This window comes from Tachyglossus aculeatus, chromosome 4 (assembly GCF_015852505.1).
Source record: "Tachyglossus aculeatus isolate mTacAcu1 chromosome 4, mTacAcu1.pri, whole genome shotgun sequence".
In the NCBI taxonomy this organism is placed as follows: domain Eukaryota; kingdom Metazoa; phylum Chordata; class Mammalia; order Monotremata; family Tachyglossidae; genus Tachyglossus; species Tachyglossus aculeatus.
The window spans coordinates 83,084,127-83,109,321 of NC_052069.1; the positions used below are offsets into that span (position 1 = coordinate 83,084,127).

At 48.5% G+C, this 25,195-nt stretch overlaps 1 protein-coding gene across 3 annotated transcripts; it reads left to right on the forward strand.

Annotated features, from left to right (window-relative positions):
- The first annotated feature begins 4,767 nt into the window (after window positions 1–4,767).
- Window positions 4,768–24,595, forward strand: PABPC1 (poly(A) binding protein cytoplasmic 1). Of its 3 annotated transcripts, none has more exons than XM_038745211.1 (15): window positions 4,768–5,303; window positions 11,251–11,444; window positions 11,669–11,784; window positions 13,661–13,791; window positions 14,921–15,015; window positions 16,208–16,345; window positions 16,432–16,527; window positions 17,187–17,459; window positions 18,349–18,439; window positions 19,696–19,806; window positions 19,908–20,062; window positions 21,652–21,736; window positions 22,730–22,860; window positions 23,663–23,767; window positions 24,162–24,595. In XM_038745211.1, exons 1-14 carry the CDS (start codon window positions 5,111–5,113, stop codon window positions 23,753–23,755), a joined length of 1,902 nt encoding a protein of 633 aa, XP_038601139.1. In that variant the 5' UTR covers window positions 4,768–5,110; the 3' UTR covers window positions 23,756–23,767; window positions 24,162–24,595. The 3 variants fall into 3 exon arrangements, with proteins under 3 accessions (XP_038601139.1, XP_038601138.1, XP_038601140.1); XM_038745210.1 differs by having other exon boundaries at window positions 5,068–5,303; window positions 13,661–13,800; XM_038745212.1 differs by lacking the exon at window positions 4,768–5,303 and adding an exon at window positions 8,553–8,770 and having other exon boundaries at window positions 13,661–13,800.
- The last annotated feature ends 600 nt before the right edge of the window (window positions 24,596–25,195 follow it).

The following is a 25,195-nucleotide window of genomic DNA, read 5'->3' on the forward strand; positions in this document are numbered from 1 at the left end:
GAGAAGCCAAATGACTGGCCTGAGGTCACACCACAGGCAAGTGGTGGTTTTAGAACCCACGACCTCTGACTCCCAAGCCCAGGGCTCTTAATAATAATAATAATTATGGCATTTATTAAGTGCTTGCTATGTGCATAGCACTGTTCTAAGAACTGTGATACAGGTTATTGGGTTGTCCCGGATGAAGACTGTGAGCCCCACGTGGGACAACCTGATCACCCTGTAACCTCCCCAGAGCTTAGAACAGTGCTCTGCACATAGTAAGCGCTTAATAAATGCCATTATTATTATTATTATTGAGGCTCACAGTCTTGATCCCCATTTTCCAGATGAGGGAACTGAGGCCCAGAGAAGCGAAATGACTTCCTCGAGGTCACACCACAGGCAAGTGGTGGTTTTAGAACCCACGACCTGACTTCCAAGTCTGGGCTCTTAATAATAATGACAATAATGATGGCATTTATTAAGCGTTTACTATGTGCATAGCACTGTTCTAAGCACTGGGGAGGTTACAAGGTGATCAGGTTGTCCCACGTGGGGCTCAGTCTTCATCCCCATATGACAGATGAGGGAAGTGAGGCCCAGAGAAGTGAAGTGACTCGTCCAAAGTCACCCAGCTGATAAGTGCCCGGCCCACGTCCTCCCCCTGGCCTGGAATGCCCTCCCTCCACACATCCACCAAGCTAGCTCTCTTCCTCCCATCAAAGCCCTACTGAGAGCTCACCTCCTCCAGGAGGCCTTCCCAGACTGAGCCCCCTCCTTCCTCTCCCCCTCCTCCCCCTCCCCATCCCCCCCGCCTTACCTCCTTCCCCTCCCCACAGCACCTGTATAGTAGGGACCGTCTCTATATGTTGCCAACTTGTACTTCCCAAGCGTTTAGTCCAGTGCTCTGCACACAGTAAGCGCTCAATAAATACGATTGAATGAATGAATGAATATGTATATATGTTTGTACATATTTATTACTCTATTGATTTGTTTTACTTGCACATTTTTATTCTATTTATTTTATTTTGTTAATATGTTTTGTTTTGTTGCCTGTCCCCCCCTTCTAGACTGTGAGCCCACTGTTGGATAGGGACCGTCACTAGATGTTGCCAACTTGGACTTCCCAAGCGCTTAGTACAGTGCTTTGCACACAGTAAGTGCTCAATAAATGCAATTGAATGAATGAATGAATATGTATATGTTTTTGTACATATTTATTACTCTATTTTACTTCTACATTTTTATTCTATTTATTCTTTTTTGTTAATACGTTTTGTTTTGTTGCCTGTCTCCCCCTCCTAGACTGTGAGCCTGCTGTTGGGTAGGGACCGTCTCTAGATGTTGCCAACTTGTACTTCCCAAGCGCTTAGTGCAGTGCTCTGCACACAGTAAGTGCTCAATAAATACGATTGAATGAATGAATGAATATGTATATGTTTGTACATATTTATTACTCTATTTATTTTACTTGTACATATTTATTTTATTTTGTTAATATGTTTGGTTTTGTTGCCTGTCTCCCCCTTCTAGACCGTGAGCCTGCTGTTGGGTAGGGACTGTCTCTATTTGTTGCCAATTTGTACTTCCCAAGAGCTTAGTCATTCATTCATTCAATCGTATTTATTGAGCGCTTCCTGTGTGCAGAGCACTGTACTAAGCGCTTGGGAAGTACAAGTTGGCAACATAGTCCAGTGCTCTGCACACAGTAAGCGCTCAATAAATACGATTGAATGAATGAATATGTATGTTTGTACATATTACTCTGTTTTACTTGTACATATTTATTCTATTTATTTTATTTCGTTAATATGTTTGGTTTTGTTGCTTGTCTCCCCCTTCTAGACTGTGAGCCTGCTGTTGGGTAGGGACCGTCTCTATATGTTGCCAACTTGTACTTCCCAAGCGCTTAGTCCAGCGCTCTGCACACAGTAAACGCTCAATAAATACGATTGAATGAATGAATGAATGAATACTTCCCAAGTGCTTAGTCCAGTGCTCTGCACACAGTAGTGCCATAAATACGATTGAACGAATGAATATGTATATGTTTGTACATATTACTGTTTTACTTGTACATATTTATTCTATTTATTTTATTTTGTTAATATGTTTTGTTTTGTTCTCTGTCTCCCCCTTCTAGACTGTGAGCCCGCTGTTGGGTAGGGACCGTCTCTAGATGCTTCCAACTTGTACTCCCCAAGCGCTTAGTCCAGTGCTCTGCACACAGTAAGCGCTCAATAAATACGATTGAATGAATGAATATGTATATGTTTGTACATATTTATTACTCTATTTATTTATTTTATTTTGTTAATACATTTTGTTCTGTTGCCTGTCCCCTCCTTTTAGACTGTGAGCCCACTGTTGGGTAGGGACCGTCTTTAGATGTTGCCAACTTGTACTTCCCAAGTGCTTAGTGCAGTGCTCTGCACACAGTAAGTGCTCAATAAATATGGTTGAATGAATGGATATGTATGTTTGTACATATTACTGTTTTACTTGTACATATTTATTCTATTTATTTTATTTTGTTAATATGAATATGTTTTGTTTTGTTGTCTGTCTCCCCCTTCTAGACTGTGAGCCCAATGTTGGGTAGGGACTGTCTCTAGATGTTGCCAACCTGGACTTCCCAAGCGTTTGGTCCAGCGCTCTGCACACAGTAAGCGCTCAATAAATACGATTGAATGAATATGTATGTTTGTACATATTACTCTATTTTACTTGTACATATTTATTCATTTTATTTTGTTAATACGTTTGGTTTTGTGGCCTGTCTCCCCCTTCTAGCCTGTGAGCCCACTGTTGGGTAGGGACCGTCTCTAGATGTTGCCAACTAGTACTTCCCGAGCGCTTAGTCCAGTGCTCTGCACACAGTAAGCGCTCAATAAATACGATTGAATGAATGAATGAATATGTATGTTTGTACTTATTTATTACTCTATTTATTTGTTTTGTTCTATTGCCTGTCCCCCACTTCTGGACTGTGAGCCTGCTGTTGGGTAGGGACCGTCTCAATGTGTTGCCAACTTGGACTTCCCAAGCGCTTAGTCCAGCGCTCTGCACACAGTAAGCGCTCAATAAATACAATTGAATGAATGAATATGTATGTTTGTACATATTGATCATTCTATTTATTTTGTTTTGTTCTGTTGCCCATCCCCCCCTTCTAGACTGTGAGCCCGCTGTTGGGTAAGGCCCGTCTCTGTGTTGCCAACTTGTCCTTCCCAAGCGCTTAGAGCAGCGCTCTGCACACAGTCAGCGCTCAATAAATACGATTGAATGAATGAATATGTATATGTTTGTACATATTTATCAATCTATTCATTTATTTTATTTTGTTAATAGGTTTTGTTCTGTTGCCCGTCCCCCCCCTTCTAGACAGTGAGCCCGCTGTTGGGTAGGGACCGCCTCTCTGTGTTGCCAACTTGGACTTTCCCAAGTGCTCTGCACACGGTAAGCGCTCAATAAATACGATTGAACTTTATTTTGTTAGTATGTTTGGTTTTGTTCTCTGTCTCCCCCTTCTAGACTGTGAGCCCGTTGTTGGGTACGGACCGCCTCTATATGTTGCCAACTTGTACTTCCCAAGCGCTTAAGTACAGTGCTCCGCACACAGCAAGCGCTCAATAAATACGATTGACGACGATGATGATCGAACTTTATTTTGTCAGTATGTTTGGTTTTGTTCCCTGTCTCCCCCTTTCAGACTGCGAGCCCACTGTTGCATAGGGACTGTATATGTTGCCAATCTGTACTTCCCAAGCGCTTAGGCCAGTGCTCCGCACACAGCAAGCGCTCAATAAATACGATTGATGATGATGATGATTGAACTTTATTTTGTTAGTATGTTTGGTTTTGTTCTCTGTCTCCCCCTTCTAGACCGCGAGCCCCCTGTTGGGTAGGAACCGCCTCTATATGTTGCCAACTTGTACTTCCCAAGCGCTTAGTACAGTGCTCCGCACACAGCAAGCGCTCAATAAATACAATTGATGATGATGATGATGATTGAACTTTATTTTCTTAGTATGTTTGGTTTTGTTGTCTGTCTCCCCCTTTCAGACCGCGAGCCCACCGTTGGGTAGGGACCGCCTCTATATGTTGCCAACTTGTACTTCCCAAGCGCTTAGTACAGTGCTCCGCACACAGCAAGCGCTCAATAAATACAATTGATGATGATGATGATGATTGAACTTTATTTTCTTAGTATGTTTGGTTTTGTTCTCCGTCTCCCCCTTTTAAACTGTGAGCCCACAGTTGGGTGGGGACCGTCTCTAGATGTTGCCAACTTGGACTTCCCAAGCGCTTAGTACAGTTCTCCGCACATAGTAAGCGCTCAATAAATACGATTGATGATTGAATGAAAGAATGACTGCGTCTATGAATCTATTTATTTATTTTATTTTGACGCCCAAGCCCTCTCCACAGAAGCACGCCGCCCTCGCCTCAGCATGGCGGCGCGGGCCTGAGGCGCGAGGAACGCGGAAGCGCGCACGCGCCGCATGGGCGGGTAACCGCTCCCCCGCGGGGCGGGGCGGGGCGGGAGCTGTCGCGAGACTAGCGCTCGCGCGCGCCCCCCCCCCCCGAGAGGTCCCAGCCCCGCGCCTGCGCAGAGCGGCCCCCTCGCGCCCGGCGCTGACGTCGCCGTCTCGCGCGCGGTGGGCGTGGCCCGGCCCCGGCGCGCTATAAATAGGGGCGGCGGGGGGCGGCGCTTCCCCTTCTCCCCGGCGGTTAGCGCGGCGACGCGTGCGTGTGTGCTCCGGGACACGCACATCCATTATTTAAAAAAAAAAAAAAAAAAAAAAAAAAGCCTCGAGAAAAACCCACCTCCCCCAAAAAAATTGACAGCTCTTCGAACCGCCGATTAAGATCCGCGTCTTCCGCCGGAGATTTTTTTTTTATTTCCGCTTTTTTTTCGTCCTGCGAGCTAAGCCGGTGAAGCAGAGAGGGCGTCGGAGGAAGGGGAGGAAGCCCACCCGCCCGGCGGCCGTTGGAGGAGAGGAGAGGGGAGGCGGGTGGCGTGGGCCTCCGGGAAGTTTTCGGTGCCTGTTCCCCCCCCCTTCCCTCCCTTCTCCTCCTCCTCCTCCTCCTCCTCCTGGTGCCCCCCTCCCGACCCGTCGAGATGAACCCCAGCGCCCCCAGCTACCCCATGGCCTCGCTGTACGTGGGGGACCTGCACCCCGACGTGACGGAGGCCATGCTCTACGAGAAGTTCAGCCCGGCCGGGCCCATCCTCTCCATCCGGGTGTGCAGGGACATGATCACCCGCCGCTCCCTCGGCTACGCCTACGTCAACTTCCAGCAGCCGGCCGACGGTGAGACACCCCCCCCCCCTAATCAATCGATCGATCGTATTGACGACGGCCCCCCCCCCCCCACGCTGCGCCCTCCCTCCCCGGGGCCACGCGGAAGGACCGGCCCCGGAGCCATGTTCCCTGCCCTCCCCACGCGGCCTGCCTTCCCCTATCAATCAATCGATCGATCGATCGTATTTATTGAGCGCCTACTGTGTGCGGAGCGCTACACTGGGCGCTTGGGAAGGACAAGTTGGCAGCATGGTAGTTGAAGCGTCGCCCACCGGGTGCCGAGCCTGGGCGACTACCACCTTCATCGCCCACCGTGGGCCAAGCGCCGGGCCCAGCGGCGACGTCCCCCTCCCTTTTTTAGTAGGAGTTTCAATCAATCGTATTTATTGAGCGCTTACTGTGTGCGGAGCACTGTACTAAGCGCTTGGGAAGTTCATGGCCCACTGTGTGCCAACCGCTGGGCCCAGCGGCGACCGCAATCCCTCCCCTCCCTTTTTTACTACTACCTTTATCGCCCACTGTGTGCCAAGCGCTGGGCCCAGCGGCGACGTCCCCCTCCCTTTTTTTAATAGTAGTTTCGATCAATTAATCAGTCGTATTTATTGAGCGCTTACTGTGTGCGGAGCACTGTATTAAGCGCTTGGGAAGTTCATCGCCCACTGTGTGCCAACCGCTGGGCCCAGCAACCCCTCCCCTCCCCTTTTTACTACTACCTTCATCGCCCACCGTGGGCCAAGCGCTGGGCCCAGCGGCGACGTCCCCCTCCCTTTTTTTAATAGTAGTTTCGATCAATTAATCAGTCGTATTTATTGAGCGCTTACTGTGTGCGGAGCACTGTACTAAGCGCTTGGGAAGTTCATGGCCCACTGTGTGCCAACCGCTGGGCCCAGCAACCCCTCCCCTCCCCTTTTTACTACTACCTTCATCGCCCACTGTGTGCCAAGCGCTGGGCCCAGCGGCGACGTCCCCCTCCCTTTTTTTAGTAGGAGTGTCAATCAATCAATCGTATTTATTGAGCAATTACTGTGTGCAGAGCACTGTACTAAGTGCTTGGGAAGTTCATGGCCCACTGTGTGCCAACCGCTGGGCCCAGCAACCCCTCCCCTCCCCTTTTTACTACCATCTTCATCGCCCACCGTGGGCCAAGCGCTGGGCCCAGCGGCGACGTCCCCCTCCCTTTTTTTAGTAGGAGTGTCAATCAATCAATCGTATTTATTGAGCAATTACTGTGTGCAGAGCACTGTACTAAGCGCTTGGGAAGTTCATGGCCCGCTGTGTGCCAACCGCTGGGCCCAGCAACCCCTCCCCTCCCCTTTTTACTACTACCTTTATCTCCCACTGTGTGCCAAGCGCTGGGCCCAGCGGCGACGTCCCCCTCCCTTTTTTTAGTAGGAGTTTCAATCAATCAATCGTATTTATTGAGCGCTTACTGTGTGCAGAGCACTGTACTAAGCGCTTCGGAAGTTCATGGCCCACTGTGTGCCAACCGCTGGGCCCAAAGGCGACCGCAGTCCCTCCCCTTTTTACTACTACCTTCATCGCCCACCGTGTGCCAAGCGCTGGGCCCAGCGGCGACGTCCCCCTCCCTTTTTTAGTAGGAGTTTCATCGCCCACTGTGTGCCAAGCGCTGGGCCCAGCGGCGACGTCCCCCTCCTTTTTTTAGTAGGCGTTTCAATCAATCAATCGTATTTTTTGAGCGCTTACTGTGTGCGGAGCACTGTACTAAGCGCTTGGGAAGTTCATGGCCCACTGTGTGCCAACCGCTGGGCCCAGCGGCGACCGCAGTCCCTCCCCTTTTTACTACTACCTTCTTCGCCCACCGTGTGCCAAGCGCTGGGCCCAGCGTTGACGTCCCCCTCCCTTTTTTAGTAGTAGTTTTAATCAATCAGTCAATCGTATTTATTGAGCGCTTACTGTGTGCAGAGCACTGTGCTAAGCGCTTGGGAAGTTCATGGCCCACTGTGTGCCAACCGATGGGCCCAGAGGCGACCGCAATCTCTCCCCTTTTTACTACCACCTTCATCGCCCACCGTGTGCCAAGCGCTGGGCCCAGCGGCGACGTCCCCCTCCCTTTTTTAGTAGGAGTTTCATCGCCCACTGTGTGCCAAGCGCTGGGCCCAGAGGCGACCGCAATCCCTCCCTCTTTACTACTACTTTCACCTCCCACCGTGTGCCAAGTGCTGGGCCCAGGGGCGACGTCAATCCCACCCCTTCCTACTACTGCCTTCATCGCCCACTGTGTGCCAAGCGCTGGGCCCAGCGGCGACGTCAGTCCCTCCCCTTTTTAGTACTAGCTTCATCACCCACTGAGTGCCAAGCGCTGTGCCCAGCGGCGACGTCAATCCCTCCCTTTTTTAGTAGGAGTTTCATCGCCCACCGGGTGCCAAGGGCCGTGACCAGCGGCGACGTCAATCCCTCCCCTTCCCCTTTTAGTACTAGCTTCATTCAGTCATTCAGTCGTATTTATTGAGCGCTTACTGTGTGCAAGAGCACTGTGCCCACTGTGTGCCAAGGGCTGTGCCCAGCGGTGGCGTCAATCGATTGGGACCCATCCCCCCTCCCCTTCCCTTTTTAATAGTAGTTTCATCGCCCACCGGGTGCCAAGCGCCGTGCCCAGGGGCGACGTCAATCGTGTGGGACTCTCCCCCCCCCCCCCCTTCCCATTTTAGTTGCCCAAGGTCAGCCCGGACGGCGGGATTCGAACCCACGACCCCGGCCGCCCGGTCCGCCCCCGCCTCCTCTCACTTCCTCCTAAGCGACCATTTTCTCGCCACCGCTGCCGGGCTTGGGCGGGAGGGAAGAGCGCGGAGCACTGGGCGAAACGCTGGGGAGAGGCCGGGGCCGTTTTCCAATGGAGCCATCCCGGCCCGGAAAGCCACCACGTGCCCAGGCTCCAGCAAGGCCTCCGGGCCCAGCCCGGGAATCCGATCCCCACGGAAGTCCCAGGAAGACACACCGAATCCCAGACGGGCAGACAGCCCCACCCCCACCGGGATTCCTACCGAATTCCCACCGGGGCCCCTTCCTCCCGGCAGACTTTCGGGGTTGCCAAGGGACCCGGTTGGGGGGGGGATGATTTGGCCACCAAACAGACGATGAGATCATAATGCCCCCTCCCCAGTTGGGACCCAAATCATTCCCGCCCCTATGACTTGCGCCTGGAGGGATGGTGCTAAAGAAAACGCGTGCCACCCCCCACCTGCGGTCCGGTGGGATTTTCAAAGACTACTCCCTTCAAAATTCGCTACCGATGTAAAAGTCGGTCCCTTTTGAAAGGAAGGAGGGTCTCAGGACCCTGTCCTCAACTACCCGGGCGTGAGGCCCTCCTGGTGCCCTCCTGCCGAAATCCACGCCATCGCCAACCAACTTGCCGTCGGACCGGCGGGCGTTCGCCCATCCTGACCCAAAGGAGGGTGGTCAGCCATCTACCTGCGATTTTCAGGTGGTTTAAGTCTCTGTTTCTGGGAGTCCCAAAGGTGAGACATTTGGAAACCGCCGCCTGTCAGTTGGAGACCTAGAAGGGGATTCGACATCGGGACTTGGCTTTAGCCAGTGCCTTGCCCCGAAAACGAGCCCGTCTCTAGGGATCTTGTCTGGTTTTATTTTCGTTTTAATTCGAGTCAGTGATGGGTGGGCATGTTTCCAAACGTAGGGCTACCGATTATTATTATTTTTTTTTCACCCGGCATTTTAAATAACTGGAAGATCGTCATGAAACATTTCTTCCGAATGATTTGGAAAAACTCACGCTTGGTATACGTCGAGGGCGGGGGAAAGAGACTGGGAGGGAATTTCCCGGCGGCCCCTGACAACCCAAGTAGTTGAGGTACATTAGGCCCGTGTGCTATTTATACCCAGGAAATGGCAACCTGAAGTGGCTTTTGCTATTACTGGCCAGAAATGGCTTGAAATAATCGCTTTGGGTTTTCCAAAAGTTGAGCCGCAGGTTGGCATGGATACCGTGTTCTGTTTGCCATCCTGATCCCTTCCTGGTGGCTCGGGACCAATACGGTCACCAACTGGATTCCCGAACATCATTTCTCTTCACCCCCGCCCTCGTCGGGCTTGTGATTTATCATCTAGATCGTTTCCGTCACGTGTTATTCAGGAATGAAACTCACTGGGGTTACAGATGCCTACCTGAAGAAATACCTGGGGCACAACGCAACAGCTTTGAAAAGTGACCCCAGTTTCCCATCATACAGGAAGGGAGTGATTCATTCCAAAGAAATTCAAGCAAAGTCAGCAAAAATGGAGAAGGGGGAACAGATTAAGTCTGGTCAGCTAATGACCTGGTTGCTGAGAGGCTATCCTTGGGGGACCCGGAAGTTTTCATCCGGGTTGGAAAAGAGGAGCTAAAATGGGCCATGTGCGCCAACTAATTAGATTATTGCCAGTGGAGGTGGGAGGGGTGTGTGTGTGTGTGTCTGTATGTGTGCATTTGGGGGTGGAAGGAGTGGGGTTCAAGCAGTTGCTGGCCATTCATTCATTCAATCGTATTTATTGAGCGCTTACTGTGTGCAGAGCACTGTACTAAGCGCTTGGGAAGTACAAGTTGGCAACATGTAGAGACGGTCCCTACCAACAGCGGGCTCACAGTCTAGAAGGGGGAGACAGACAACAAAACAAAACATTAACAAAATAAATAGAATAGTAATTATGCACAAGTAAAATAGAGTAATAAATCTGTACAAACATATATGCAGGTGCTGTGGGGAGGGGAAGGAGGTGAGGCGGGGGGGGATAAAGAAGGGGGCTCAGTTTGGGAGGAGGTTGTGTGCACTTTCATCGCCAGCTTGGCTGTCCTCAGTACTACAGGCTTCTGCTTGTTGGAGATCCTCTATCTAGATAACCACAGAAAGTGGGGGAGTTGGATAGGGGCAATGGTCTTTTGGTAATGTCCTACTCTGTCAAATTCATACGTTGGGTTTTAAGCAGAAAAAAATACACGTTAGAATTTTTGTAATCTAGAGACGTTTCCCTTTCAACAGGATGCTTCTAGGGTAGGGGTTTTCTTTGTGGTAGGGAGCAAAATGGTGATGGGAACTGAGGGTTTTCCAAGAGGAAAGACTGTTGAATGCTTTATGATGTCCACTCCCAAGTTGAACGGAGCAAGGATTTCTAAAGATCCTGTCTTGCGATTGAGTACACATTCAATCTGCTAGATAAATACGGGACCACAAACTACACTTGGAGCCTAACACTTTTTAAAGGAAGCTAGGTCTTCTGAGAGGATAGCTGTGCATATAGCTTTCATTCTATTTGTTCTGACGAGTTTGTCACCCGTCTGCACGTTTTGTTTTGTCGTCTGTCTCCCCCCTTCCAGACTGTGAGCCCGTTGTTGGTAGGGACCATCTCTATACGTTGCCGACTTGTACTTCCCAAGTGCTCGGTACAGTGCTCTGCACACAGTAAGCGCTCAGTAAATACGATTGAATGAATGGAGTCGGTTGTGGGTTGTGGACGGTAACACTGAAGGATTAGTGAAAATCTCAGATGGTCCCACCCCCCTTGTGCCTGCAGAATAGAACAGTTGTTTCCTTGTCTACCTTTCTTCTCCCCATACTGGGGAAAGCCAGGGATCTAACAGGAAGAAGCAGCCAGCAAAACAAGCTGGTGAGTTTTCAAAAGTATTTTGCTTGGAGAAGAAAAATCCCGGGCTTTTCCTGCTCACTTGGGTAAAGAAAAGCATGGTTCAAAGGAAGAGTACAGGTTGATTGACTTCTCTTGGTTGCAGTGATACCTCAGCCTACTTTTAATCCGCAAATTCCGTGTAAACCAAGCCTCGACGCTCATTGCGATCCTTTTTCCTTATTGCACTTTTTGCTTGGAAGAAGTAGCTCCCCACCAAGTTGGAGAATCTTTAATCTTTTTCTCCCATCCTTTAGGGCATCTTCGGTGGATAGACTGAATCGTCAGACGTAATTTTCAATTTGTTCTCTCCTGTGCCCCACAGCGGAGCGAGCGTTGGACACCATGAACTTTGACGTTATTAAAGGCAAGCCAGTGCGCATCATGTGGTCTCAGCGTGATCCATCCTTACGTAAAAGTGGTGTGGGAAACATCTTCATAAAAAACTTGGACAAATCCATTGATAATAAAGCATTGTATGATACGTTTTCTGCTTTTGGAAACATTCTTTCTTGTAAGGTAAGTAAGATACCTGCCGCTTAGCACGTGCAGTTCTCCGTCTCGCGAGGTGCTTGGCTTTTAGTTCCTTGCGACAGAGCAGTAAACCGCCTTGTGGGGGTCATTTTTAGAGACTACACAGTCCCTAGATCATTTTTAGGTTGCCGGCGTCAGGAACCGTCAGCGGGTGGATTAGAGGCATTTTCAAAATACCCCAAAAAACATTGCATGGTCTTACCTCACAGGTGGTGTGTGATGAAAACGGGTCAAAGGGCTATGGATTCGTACACTTTGAGACACAGGAAGCTGCCGAAAGGGCTATTGAAAAAATGAATGGAATGCTTCTTAATGACCGTAAAGTGTGAGTATCTAAGTGATCGTGTGTGTCATTCATGGTCCTAGGTATTAATCTGAGGCAGAATAATGTTTGCCCTGGAAAGCTAGCCAAGTTAAAACAGGAGTCAGAATTGTATTGCCAGGGACTCTGATTTGGGGGGGTGGTTGGGGGATGCCTCGTGGGTAATACCTGAAATCTTCTTATAATGCTTTTTTCGTGTTTGGGGTACCCTACCGCTAACATTAGTAATTCACTTGTGACGTATGCTTCCTACTGAAAACCCAGAGGCAGCGGAAAGAATGTGGGAGACAGTGAAGCAAGTGAATAAATACCTTTCAAGTCGGATACGTTAGTATTCTGCGCAGAAGGTTGAATGGGCTCTTAAAACCAGTTAGATCAGAGCAAAGAACCAATACTGTAGACTCAGAGGTGCCAAAATGGATCACACTTGCTTTTACTTGCTCCTCAGTACATTCAGCGGGCTATTGACTAGTCTTTTGAAGTGGAGGATTTTGAGTTTTCACGGTTAGATGGTCTGAAATGGATGTGGAACCCTGAAAATCAGTTTCGTGAGCCTAAGCAGGCTTTCGGACCGACTCATTTAACCTAGCTAAAGTCCCATCCTCTGAACGGGGGAAGGGGTCGCTTGCGGCCATCCTCTGGTCCACACCTTCAGAGCCTTTATCGAAGGCGCGTCTCCAAGAGGGCTTCCCTGACCAAGCCCTCTTTTCCTTGTCCTCCACTCCCTTCTGCCTCACCCCGACTTGCTCCCTTTATTCATCCCCCATTCCAGCCCCACAGCACTTCCGTACGTATCGGTAATTTAGATTAATGCCAAGCTCCCTCTAGACTGTAAGCGGGTTGTGGGCAGGGAATGCGTCTGTTACGTTGTCCTCTCCCAAGCACTCGGGACAGTGCTCTGCAGACAGTACTCGCTACGGTCGATTGGTCGGTGACCCTTGCACTGGTGAGGGATGATCCCACTTGGGGCTCACGGTCTTAAACCCCATTTTACAGATGAGGTAGCTGAGGCCCAGAGAAGTTAAGTGACTTGCCCAAAGTCACACAGGTGATAAGTGGCGGAGCCGGGATTAGAACCCATGACCTCTGACTCCCAAGCCCGGGCTCTTTCCTCTGAGCCGCGCTGCTAAATGGAGACACAGGGCATTGGGGTCACACGTGCCGTGTGTTGGGTGGCTTGCCCGTGGACTTGGGCCTTCGAAGCCAGATGGTGGGCCTCACCGTCTACTTCAGCACCGGCCTTGACGACCGATGGAAGAGTGCCCCGGACCAGGATTTTCTGGACTGCAGTTAGGGCCTCAATTCCTTTGGATTGTAAGGTCCCTGAGGGCCAGAACTCTGACTTCCGGGGCCTCCACTCAATAAATGCTATTAATGGTATTTGGTTAATTAGTCCACAGGTAAAGCACAGATGGTTATGGGAGTTTCAAAAGCGTTGCTAACGCATCTGTAGGCGTACAGTTCAAATTAGCCATTTTTAAGGCAGGGGAGAACACGATTTTTTGTGCTTGCCCGCGATTCTGTCCTGAGATTAAGCCACGTATAATTTACGGGGGAACATGAGTCCCTGCTGAATGCCGGTGACGATAGCGTAGCTCTAAAGCGGCTTAATCCCGGCGTGTCAGCCGCTGAACAGAAAAATAAAAACCACACCGTCGGGTGTCGGGGAGGGTTTGGGAGAGCCGTGTTAGGACCCGGGGCTAGGGAAACTACTGTTGTCTCGGAGTTGCGAGAATTTGTCACAGTTCCTGACAAATTACCTGTTGTTGGAGCCTAAAAAATGATCATTACTAACCACTCGCCTGCTCACCTACCAGGTTCGATACGCGGAAGGTTCACGGACTCCTTCATAATGTTTAAATCTTTGTTTCTTTTAAAGATTTGTCGGACGATTTAAATCCCGTAAGGAGAGGGAGGCCGAGCTCGGTGCTAGGGCAAAGGAATTCACCAATGTTTACATAAAGAATTTTGGAGAAGATATGGATGACGAAAGACTCAAGGAACTCTTTGGCAAGTTTGGTAATGTGAATTTTTTTTACACTTTTGACATTCTGACCCCTGATGCTAGCAAAATTTAGATCCCTCTACCCTGCCTTCTGTTAACTCTTAATGTCGCACTCTTGCCAAGTGCTTAGTAGTGTGCTCTGCACACGGTAATCGATAAGTACGATTGGCCAGACATTTCTGGTTCTCTCAATTTGCTAATTCAATGATCTGTACGAAGGGGCTCAAGTTCTCCTTGACAGTAATGGTACTTGTTAGGCACCTACTCTGTGCCAAGCACCTTACAAGGTGCTGGATTAGTGGAATACTGCTCACTCATGCCTCTGGGAAAGAGAGTAAACCAGTCGAAAAGGTCCTAATACTGAAAAGTAGGCAACTGAATTAGTTTTCATTTCACTTTTCGACATTTGGTAAAAATAGAAGCAATTCGATCATTAAATGGAGTTATTCCGGGGATTCAACAGCTTCAGTAGTATCCTTGATGTACAAAATAGTATGATCCTGACTCCTTTGCGGCATCATAGATACATCACTCCCAGAACGTCCCAATTCCATCTGCAGTCATTTTGGTAGTGTATCCATACAGTTTTCTTGGGAAAAATACAGAAGTGGTTTACCTTTTCTTTTTTTAACCTGGCTAAATTATTTTGTTGTTAAAGCTTCCTGTCTATCGCACTTACGGCAGATGGCCTGATCTTACTATAACAGTACCGTTCTTTGTAAAGTTGCCATATGTATCCAAAAGTACATTTGTTGAATTGGTTGGTTAGAAGCCCTAGAACAGGCCAAGCTCCTAGCCATTGGTCTTAAGCAGATTTCATGAAGGGTAATTGGAAGACTTTAATAAAAGGAAATTGTAAAAATTTCTACAAGGAGAAAAGCTACAAAAGTATTTAAGATAGCCAGTGTTTGGGCTATTTTTGAGCTTTTCTCTGGCTTCAGTGTAATGTGAAGATTCGAGTTGGATTTTTTTCCAAAGTGAAAGCTGAGGTTTCTCAGTGTTATTGAACACTTTTTCATATGACTTGCCTGACTCCTGGTTCTACCAGAAGAGGTGCTGTTTATTTATACTTGGTCAAAAATGCAAGTTATAAATGTGTTTTATTTTATTTTATTTTTTAATTGTTATTTTTAGGGCCTGCTCTAAGTGTGAAAGTAATGACTGATGAAAGTGGAAAATCCAAAGGTTTTGGCTTTGTTAGCTTCGAGAGACATGAAGATGCCCAGAAAGTGAGTCTTAAAATATAAGGAATGTTTTTGATTCGAAGATACTTTAAGACAGATGAAGCATGTGTCACCATTAAGTGCTATGGCTTGTGTTTCCTTTACCTAGTCTCTCCCTTACAAAGAAAAGGGATTATACTCTAATATGTTGGAAGTGAGTCTTAAAATATAAGGAATGTTTTTGATTCTGAGATTCTCCCCCTTCTAGACTGTGAGCCCACTGTTGGGTAGGGACTGTCTCTATATGTTGCCAACTTGTACTTCCCAAGTGCTTAGTACAGTGCTCTGCACACAGTAAGCACTCAATAGATACAATTGAATGAGTGAATGAATGATACTTTGACAGATGAAGCATGTGTCACCATTAAATGCCATGGTTTGCCTTTCCTTTACCTAGTCTCTCCCCTACAAAGAGAAGGGATTATGCTCTAATTTGTTAGTAACTTCAGTTGAGGAGTCCGTGGTTCTCGACTTGCTTTACCACCGAGCTTGTGTGCGTACCTGAAGCTATTTTCTATATGAAATGTAATTTCAGTGCCCACTGAGTTTCATTAGGGTTTCTTTAAAGCATTAGTTAAGTATTTACTATGTGCCAGGAACTCTCCTAAGAGCTGTGGTAGGGAAAAGCTCATCTGGTTGGATACAGAGTCCATGTCCCATGGGGCTCACGTTATTAATCCCCATTTTGCAAATGAGGTAGCTGAGGCCCAGAGAAGTGAAGTGACTTGCCCAGGATCACACAACAGTCAAGTGACGGAGCTGGAATGAGAACTCAGGTCCTTCTGACTTGAAGACCCGGTTCCCTCCACCAGACCACGCTGCTTCTCATGGATTTGACTAGAATCTGAACAGAGCCCAACGTCCCGTCTCACCTGTGCTTAGTACAGTGCTTTGCACACAGTAAGCGCTCAATAAATCCGATTGAACCTTCGGTGGGGGGACGAAAGCAGCGGCCAGTACTGCGAACTTGAAGCCGAGCGATGGAGCAGTGTCTAGGGACTCGGATTCTTGTTGTCACGTGTGCCCATAGGTGAAATGTCAGGGACTGTAGTCTTCAAGGAAAAGAGGACAGCTGGTTATTGGAGTCGATGAATCTGTTCGATTAAGCCTATCCAACTTGCTTGCTTTTCATCTCAAACCAACGAAATGGATTTTCCTCTGGGCTGAATAACAATTGCCTCGGCGCTTGTCTTCTCAGGCCGTAGATGAGATGAATGGCAAAGAGCTCAACGGAAAGCAAATTTATGTTGGTCGAGCCCAAAAAAAAGTGGAACGGCAAACAGAACTCAAACGCAAATTTGAACAGATGAAGCAGGACCGAATCACCAGATACCAGGTGACTGACATCTTTAACTGAGCGGCCTCTGATTACAGTCTTTTCTTTGATGAAACTAAATCCGCTTTCTCCTCCCGCCTTTCTAGGGTGTTAACCTTTATGTGAAAAACCTCGATGACGGCATCGATGACGAGCGCCTGCGGAAAGAATTTTCACCGTTTGGTACAATCACTAGCGCCAAGGTAAAGTTTATTGCTTTGGTATTGTAATGGCCCTGGAAAGGGGGGGGACTTTTTTTTAGACTAGTGATGAGAGGATCGATCAGTGCTACTTAATGAGCACTTCCTGTGTGCAGAGCAGTGTACTATGCGTTGCGCTGTACTGATGCCACCAATTTCGTTCCTCCAGCTTTAAGTGAAGCTCGCTCAAAGGAGGCCCAGTTGTGAAACGCTTTGCGTAACTTAGCCCTTTGGATGACAGCTGTATTATAATATGTTCATTCATTTCATGCTTACTGTGTGCAGAGCACTGTACTAAGCACTTGGGAAGTATAAGTAGCCAACATATAGAGACGGTCCCTACCCAACCACGGGCTCACAGTCTAGAAGGGGGAGGCAGACAACAAAGCAAAACATTCATTCATTCATTCAATCGTATTTGAGCGCTTACTGTGTGCAGAGCACTGTACTAAGCGCTTGGGAAGTACAAGTTGGCAACATAACATGTCTATAATAGGTCTGCTATTACCTCTAAATGTAAAACTCCTCAAACGGCTTTAAACTCAAGGTTCTCATGGTCCCACAGAAAATGCTCTTTGTTCTGTTTTGCTTCCACTTGCAAGTCGATTGACTGGCTGTTTCCTTTTGTGTGTGGCTTGTTTTCTTTTTCTCTCCCCCACCAGGTCATGATGGAGGGTGGCCGCAGCAAAGGTTTTGGGTTCGTGTGTTTCTCTTCCCCAGAAGAAGCCACCAAAGCAGTGACAGAAATGAACGGGAGAATCGTGGCCACCAAGCCGCTGTACGTAGCTTTAGCCCAACGCAAAGAAGAGCGCCAGGCGCACCTCACCAACCAGTATATGCAGAGAATGGCGAGTGTACGAGCCGTGCCCAACCCGGTCATCAATCCCTACCAGCCAGCACCTCCTTCAGGTTACTTCATGGCAGCTATCCCTCAGGTATGGATCGGAGGCGAGCCGAGCGCCCGCTGGTCAGTCAGTTGTATTTACTGAGCGCTTACTGTGTGCGGAGCGCTGTGCTAAGTGCTTGGGAGCACCCAGTATAACAGATGCGTTCCCTGCCCACAGTGAGTTTGCGGTCTTGAGAGGGAGACGGTTATTAATATCAATGAATAAATTGCAAATATCAATCAATCAATCAATCGTATTTATTGAGCGCTTACTATGTGCAGAGCACTGTACTAAGCGCTTGGGAAGTACAAATTGGCAACATATCGAGACAGTCCCTACCCAACAGTGGGCTCACATTCTAAAAGGGGGAGACAGAGAACAAAACCAAACATACTAATAAAATAAATAGAATAGATATGTACAAATAAATAAATAGAGTAAAAAATATGTACAAGCATATACATATATACAGGTGCTGTGGGGAAGGGAAGGAGGTAAGATGGGATGGAGAGGATATGTATATAAGTGTCAGGGCTGGGTGGGGGGGAATGGAGCGAGTCAGGGTGATGCAAAAGGGAGTGGGAGAAGAAAGAAAGGATTTAGTCTGGGAAGACCTTTTGGAGGAGTTGTGCTTTCAGTAAGGCTTTAAAGTCAGGGGAGAGTGGTGGTCAAATATGAGGAGGGCCAGAGACAGGATGGGGGCGAGAGGTCGGTGGTGAGAGATAAGCAGGAATCTACCTAGATTTGGTTTAAACCTCAGCTTCGATGAGCCAGAACCCTAGGTAGCCGCGGCTTTTCAATAAGACCGGGGGTCACGGCAATTATTAGCTCGTTAGAAGAGCCAATAGATAGAGAAGCGGTTAAGAATGTAGACTGCCAGCTGACAGTTCTCGGGGAACAAATGCAAGTGGTTAATTGATTGGGTTTCCTCCACCAGACTCAGAACCGTGCCGCGTACTATCCTGCTAGCCAAATCGCTCAACTCAGACCAAGTCCTCGCTGGACTGCTCAGGGTGCCAGACCTCATCGTAAGTCTCCAGCTCCTTGATTGGGGGGAAAAAAAGCATGTTAAGGAAAGTGGGGCGGGTTGCTGAGTTGTTGTTGCGGTGTGTTTGTTAAGCATGTTCTGGGTGCCAAGCGGTGGGCTGAGCGCTGGGGCAAACCTGAAATAATCAGGTTGGACTACAGTCCCTGCCCACCGTGGGCTAACAGTCTAAGTGGGCCAGGCGGGGTAGTAACAGGAAGCAGCGTGGCCTACTGGAAAGGGCAAGACTCGGGAGTCGGACCTGGGTTCTAATCCTGGCTCTGCTGTATGACTTTGGGCAAGTCATTTGAGTCCTGCCTCAGTCTGCTCGTCTTGTAAAATGGAGATTCCACATCTGGCCTCCCTCCTACGTAGAATGTGAGATCCACGTGCGATGGGGACTGTGTCCAACCTGAAAAGCTTCTAATCTCACATAGGGCTTAAGAGAGTGCTTTGACTCATAGCAAGTGCTTGATAAATACAGTAATGGTAATCACAGTTGAGTTTTGTAGAGATTGAAGGGCAAGGTATGTCGATTCATTGTTAATTAGCCCAGTCAGAACACTGATGAAAGCTGCTACTTTAAGTGAGAATTGTGGTATTTATTAAGCGGTAAGGTCCGGGATAGATAATCAGGTCCCACGTAGACTCACAGTCTAAGAAGGGAGAACCGGTATTGGATCTCTTGGGAACTGAGGCACGGGGAAGTTTTAAGTGACTTGCCCAAAGTCACACAGCATGTAGGTAGCAGAGCCAGAATTAGAACCCACATCCTCCCAGGCTTGTGTGCTTTTCACTAGGACACACTGCTTCTCTGCATGAGAAGGCAGGAGCAAGAGGAGTGTGAGAAATGTTCTCGCTAGGCAGGGCGAGCCCATGCCCAGAGGAGGGCAGGAAGGACAGGAATGGACAGAAATTAATGCCAACCTTAGTCTGCCTGCTTTGGGTCTAGACGTCAGCTTAGATGTGCAAAACCCAGGTATTCGTGTTTTAAGATCCCATTTAGACGAGTTGAGTATCGCCCTGCCCCAGGGACTGCTTTTTAAGGCCATCGGAAGCGCTGGCACTGGCCCGTATGGTATATATATGGACGAATACGTCTGGAGTGGCGATTGGGTTACTTGGTGGCATCCCCCCCTGAGAAGCAAGGGGGCAAGTCCACAGGCGCGAGGGCACATCCGAGTGGCAGAAGCGGGGTGGGAGGGGAGGTCCATGCTTTCCAGGCGGCAGAGTCACGCGTGATTGTGTCTGTAAACGCAGCATTCCAGAACATGCCCAGTGCCATCCGGCCCGCGGCTCCTCGGCCCCCCTTCGGCACCATGAGACCGGCCTCTACGCAGGTCCCGCGAGTCATGTCCACGCAGCGTGTCGGTGAGTGGGGCGCGGGGGCCCGGGCCTGGCCGTGCAGGGGAGGTGGCGAGGGGGCTCAGCGGCGGCGCCTCACCCCCCCCGCGCCCCTTCTTCCCCGGCAGCTAACACATCGACCCAGACGATGGGCCCCCGGCCCGCGGCGGCCGCCACCGCCGCCACCCCCGCGGTCCGCACCGTTCCTCAGTACAAGTACGCCGCGGGCGTGAGGAACCCTCAGCAGCATCTCAACGCACAGCCCCAGGTCACTATGCAGCAGGTAGGCCACACTCAGGGCGGGCGGATTGTGGTACGCCCAGGCCTGTGTTCCTGCCCACTAGGCCACACCGATTCTCTACCAGCATGTGGTTTTCAGGGTCAAGTTGGCGCGGTCCGGTGTCCTACAATTGCTCCGGCAGCTATGGCATGCCTTTCGCCCTTCTCCAGTACGGGAGAGGATAGGGAAGGTCTTTGGTTGGTAGGATTTGTCTTGGGATACTGAGGGCCCCCCATCTTACCTCCTTCCCCCCCATCTTACCTCCTTCCCTTCCCCACAGCACCTGTATATATGTATATATGTTTGTACATATTTATTACTCTATTTATTTATTCATTTTACTTGTACATATCTATTCTATTTTATTTTGTAGTATGTTTGGTTTTGTCTCCCCCTTTTAGACTGTGAGCCCACTGTTGGGTAGGGACTGTCTCTATATGTTGCCAATTTGTACTTCCCAAGCGCTTAGTACGGTGCTCTGCACACAGTAAGCGCTCAATAAATACGATTGATGATGATGATGATGAAGCGGCATTCAGGAAACTCAGAGGGGCTTTCCGGATTGCACTGGGACTCATGGAGAAGCAGCGTGGCTCAGTGGGAAAAGCCCGGGCGTTGGAGTCAGAGGTCATGGGTTCAAATCCAATTGTCAGCCGGGTGACTTTGGGCAAGTGACTTAACTTCTTTGGACCTCAGTTACCTCATCTGTAAAATGGGGATTAAGACTGAGCCCCCCCCGTGGGCAACCTGATCACCTTGTAACCTCCCCAGCGCTTAGAGCAGTGCGTTGCACATAGTAAGCGCTTAATAAATACCAAAATTATTATTATTATGCAATGTAACTCCGTTGTTGACTGTAGATGACTTTTTTTTCCTCCATTACTTTCATCCTGGCAACTCGGTGACAAGCTACACTAGCCTGAGGTTGGACTACATCAGGTCTGCACTAGAACTGGAACTGAAATAATAGTTCTATTTGCGAAGGGCTTACTCTGTGCCAACTACTGTTCCGAGCATTGGGGTCCCTGTTCCCAGTTCCACATGGGGCTCACAGTGTTAATCTCCATTTTGCAGATGAGGGAACTGAGGCACAGGGAAGTTGTGACTTCTCTAAGGTGTTACACGCTCACACACGCGTGCCTAAGCCACGCTGCTTCTCGTAAGCCCAGAGCTAGTGATCCGGTCCAGTTTCTCTCCTGGAGTTACTTACAGCTAATGAAGCCGTTTGCCCATTGTCACAACCCGATGTTCAGCTGTTCTGCCCCACTTCCTGTAGCAATAATGACGCCAAGTGCCATTAAGTATTTTTTTATTGTCTCTGCCGAGTCCTGGCACACAGAAGTGCCTGTTTTTTAGGGACTCGAGACCAGACAGCAGCTTTGGAACAGGGGTGGGGGCCTGCCACTCTGGGACTCTAACTTCTATAGTTTTCCACGGGAGTTAACACACCCGGGGCATGACGGGCTGCTGGTTCAGGAAAGCTAGCGCCTTCAGTCCGGTCCCAGATTAAATCCCGTCCCTATAAACGGCCACTTTATGGGGTGCCGACTCTCATCCTAAATGACCGTGGGTCTGATTGGTTTTCTTGGCAGCCTGCTGTCCACGTGCAAGGCCAGGAACCCTTGACCGCTTCCATGCTGGCGTCCGCTCCGCCTCAAGAGCAGAAGCAGATGCTGGGTATGTATCCACTGGACTTGATGGACTGATTCACCAGGAACGGCCTAGGCCGAATGATGGGTTTGGGAACTATCAGGGTAACCCCACAACTGACTTGGTACAGTGCCTAGACTAATGCCCACCACTCTGTGAATGCTTCAACCTTTCCCGCTCGTAACTTTACCGTTCGGTTGCAAGCGTATCGCCTCGTCACCATCACGGTGCACCGCGCGTGTTTGCGGCTTCGCCAAACCTACTTGTGCCGATTTGTAGGTCGTTTTAACAACAGAACCGTGTTGTGGGAAACCCCTTCCTTAACACTGCCATCGTGTTACGGCAGACTTGTATGTGAATTTGGTTCTCGTGGTGGTGAAAGATTACGTTCAAGGGGTTGGAAGTTGAACACTTTCACACTGAGCATTCCTGTCACCTGGATCCTTCCATGTAGTGTTTGGTGAGATGCACGGTGCTTAGCACTTGGGAATTATAGGGAAGTGATACGTTCCCTGCCCACAAAGGGCTTAGGTTCTTAATTTAATAGGGCATCTTAGTGAGGTTTGAGCTTCCAGATGGGCTTCTGGGATGGATTTTTAGACTTTCTAGACTGTGAGCCCGCTGTGGGGTAGGGACCGTCTCTATATGTCGCCAACTTGTACTTCCCAAGCGCTTAGTACAGTGCTCTGCACACAGTAAGCGCTCAATAAATACGATTGAATGAATGAATGAATGATTTTTCCAGCTGGTCTACCCAAAGTTCTGAGGAGCCATTGGGTTTTGGAAAAACGGGAGACCCCAGAGGAAGCCTTGCTAAAATTCATATGTGGCCAAAACATGTAGCCGGGCTTGGCTTGCGCTGTTGAGAATTTATTAGATTAATAAATTAATCCCTCTAGATTAGGGAAAGGGCACGACGCAGATGTGCTGGCTGATTTCCATGTCAGATGCAATATTGGGAGTTTAGAAAGTCACGGCCTTGGTTCAAAATGTTGATGCGTCTTTGGTTTTTGCCCTTAGGTGAGAGGCTGTTTCCTCTTATCCAAGCCATGCACCCTACTCTGGCGGGGAAAATCACTGGTATGTTGCTGGAGATCGACAATTCTGAGCTCCTCCATATGCTTGAGTCTCCAGAATCTCTTCGTTCTAAGGTAACGGTCAGCCAGTCGTGGTTATTGAGTGCTCACTGTGTGCAGAGCCCTGTACAAGGTGCTTGGTAACAGATACATTCCCTTGCGGTCAAGAGGAGTTCCCTTAGGACTTTCAAAACAGACTAATGAGACTTGCCGGGGTCCGCTCCTAAATGAAGAGCTTTCGAGAAGGGTGAATAAGGGTGGGTTTGGAGGTACACTACATATTAGGTTTTCATTTAGTTTTATAGTAATGGCATTACTAATGGCATTAATGTGAAGTGCTTACTATGTGCAAAGCGCTGTTCTAAGTGCTGAGGAGGTTACAAGGTGATCAGGTTGTCCTACAGGGGGTTCAGTCTTAAACCCCATTTTACAGATGAGGGAAATGAGGCCCAGAGAAGTTAAGTGACGTGCCCAAAGTCACACAGCTGACAGTCGGCGGAGGCGAAATTTGAACCCATGACTTCTGCCTCCAAAGTCCATGCTCTTTCCACTGAGCCATGCTGCTTCTCCGAGGCGAGAGAATTCCACAGTCAAACACTTATGAGAGTGACTACGAAACAAGAAATCTTTGGAAATCAGCCTTTAAACGAGCTTCGTTTTTGGGTTTCATTTGGGGGTTTGTCAATTCGAGACTATCTGTCATGAGTCTTTCCCTCATATTGGAGTGGGGGATAGCTTTTAGGGGGATCAGAAATTCACCAAAGGTCACTGCTGCCCTTGGGCCCCTCCCAGTATCCTTCAACAACAAGGAATGTTCATGCTTCCATGGTGGGTGAGTTTGTTTTCAAAGTAAGAACACGCGCCCTCCTTATTTCAGGTCGATGAAGCGGTAGCTGTACTTCAAGCCCACCAAGCTAAAGAAGCTGCCCAGAAAGCAGTCAACAATGCCACCGGTGTTCCAACTGTTTAAAAAAAGAAAAAAGTAAGTTGCATATTAGGGGAAAACAACCTCTCACACTCGGACTCGAACCCTGTACCACCCGTCCGTTTGAACGCTGTCCATTTAGTTGTGCCCAAGACCCAAACCAAGGAGACACAGTTTCTGCCAGAATATGATTAAACGTGAACCGAGTCAATTGCACAGGAACCAGGCCAGGTGTAGGGTATTATAAATGCCTCCTTAAAACTTCAAGACAATTTATAGGCCTTTAAAGTCACCTGGCATGCCAAACATGCTTCGAGGTATAAAATCTGAGGTGGGGCTTAAACCATTGCGAGCTATTTAAATACTAAAATTGTCTTAAAGGCCTTTGCTAATGAGTAAATGTATCAAAATCGTCACTGTCTTTTTTTGTACTGTTTGTGTTTTTTTTTAGCTTACAGAAAGATCAGGGACCATGAGATGGAACTCTGCTTCACCGAAGAAAAATATCTAAACATCGAAAAACTTAAATATTGTGAAAAAACATTGCAAAATATAAAACGAATAAAAAAAGGAAACTTTGAAGCTTACGTACCGAACAAATGCCAGGTCTGGCAAACCTAATGCTAGTCCTAGATTACTTATTGATTTAAAAAACAAAAAAATAGTAAAATGTAAAAACAAATTAATGTTTTATAGACCCGGGGGAAAAAAGAATTTTCAGCACAGTTCAAAAAAATTTAAAGCATTCCTTTCTTTAATTTTGTAATTCTTTACTGTGGAAAAGCTCAGGCTATCACGCTGTCTTAGAAGACAGTTGACAGCCAAGCAAGGAAACGTAATTTGGATTATAAAATTCTTGCTTTAATAAAAATTCCTTAAACAGTGCATGGTGTCTTGGTAATGCGGTTTGTGCCGGGTGGTCCGCGGAGGTATTGGGCTGAAAGCTGAACGTTACTGCTTATGTCGTTTTCGGCTACTCTTTGTCACTTTGCGGAGGGTTGGTTCGATATAAATTACAGAGATAACTTAGCCTCCATTTCCCCGATGTCTCGCTCTTGACATCAGTGGGCTCAGGGGATGTGATTCAGTGGATTCGTTCCCTCTGTCATTCAGCTTTGGGGATTGCAACTGGATCACTGGAAACAGACGCTAAAGTGGTAGAGGTAGGAAGAAATAATAAAGGTACTCATTGGTGCAGCGGGGAGTTGGACCTAAATAAATCTGAATTAGGCTTGTTAGTTTTCAGACCAGTTGGCAGTTAGGTAGGAGGAGTGGGAAGGGGAGGATTGATGAGGACCACAGACCCAAGAAGAGCCAAAGTATCCTGAAAAGATGGAAATGATAGAGGCACCTCTGCTGACCACCCCAAAAATCCCCCCCCACAACCTTGGTTCTGGGATGCGCCTGTGTCCAAAGTGCCGGATGAATCTGGGAAATGGGCTTTCAGAAGAGGAAAGCAGTTCCCGGCCCGATGAAGAGGGACAA

What these genes read in the sequence shown, in the direction of transcription:
- PABPC1 (XM_038745210.1), top strand. Translation starts at nt 5,111, where the DNA reads ATGAACCCCAGCGCCCCCAGCTACCCCATGGCCTCGCTGTACGTGGGG. An exon ending in CTTCCAGCAGCCGGCCGACG is followed by an intron (nt 5,304 to 11,250) that starts GTGAGACACCCC and finishes TGTGCCCCACAG; the next exon opens with CGGAGCGAGCGTTGGACACC. An exon ending in CTTCTTAATGACCGTAAAGT is followed by an intron (nt 11,785 to 13,660) that starts GTGAGTATCTAA and finishes TTTCTTTTAAAG; the next exon opens with ATTTGTCGGACGATTTAAAT.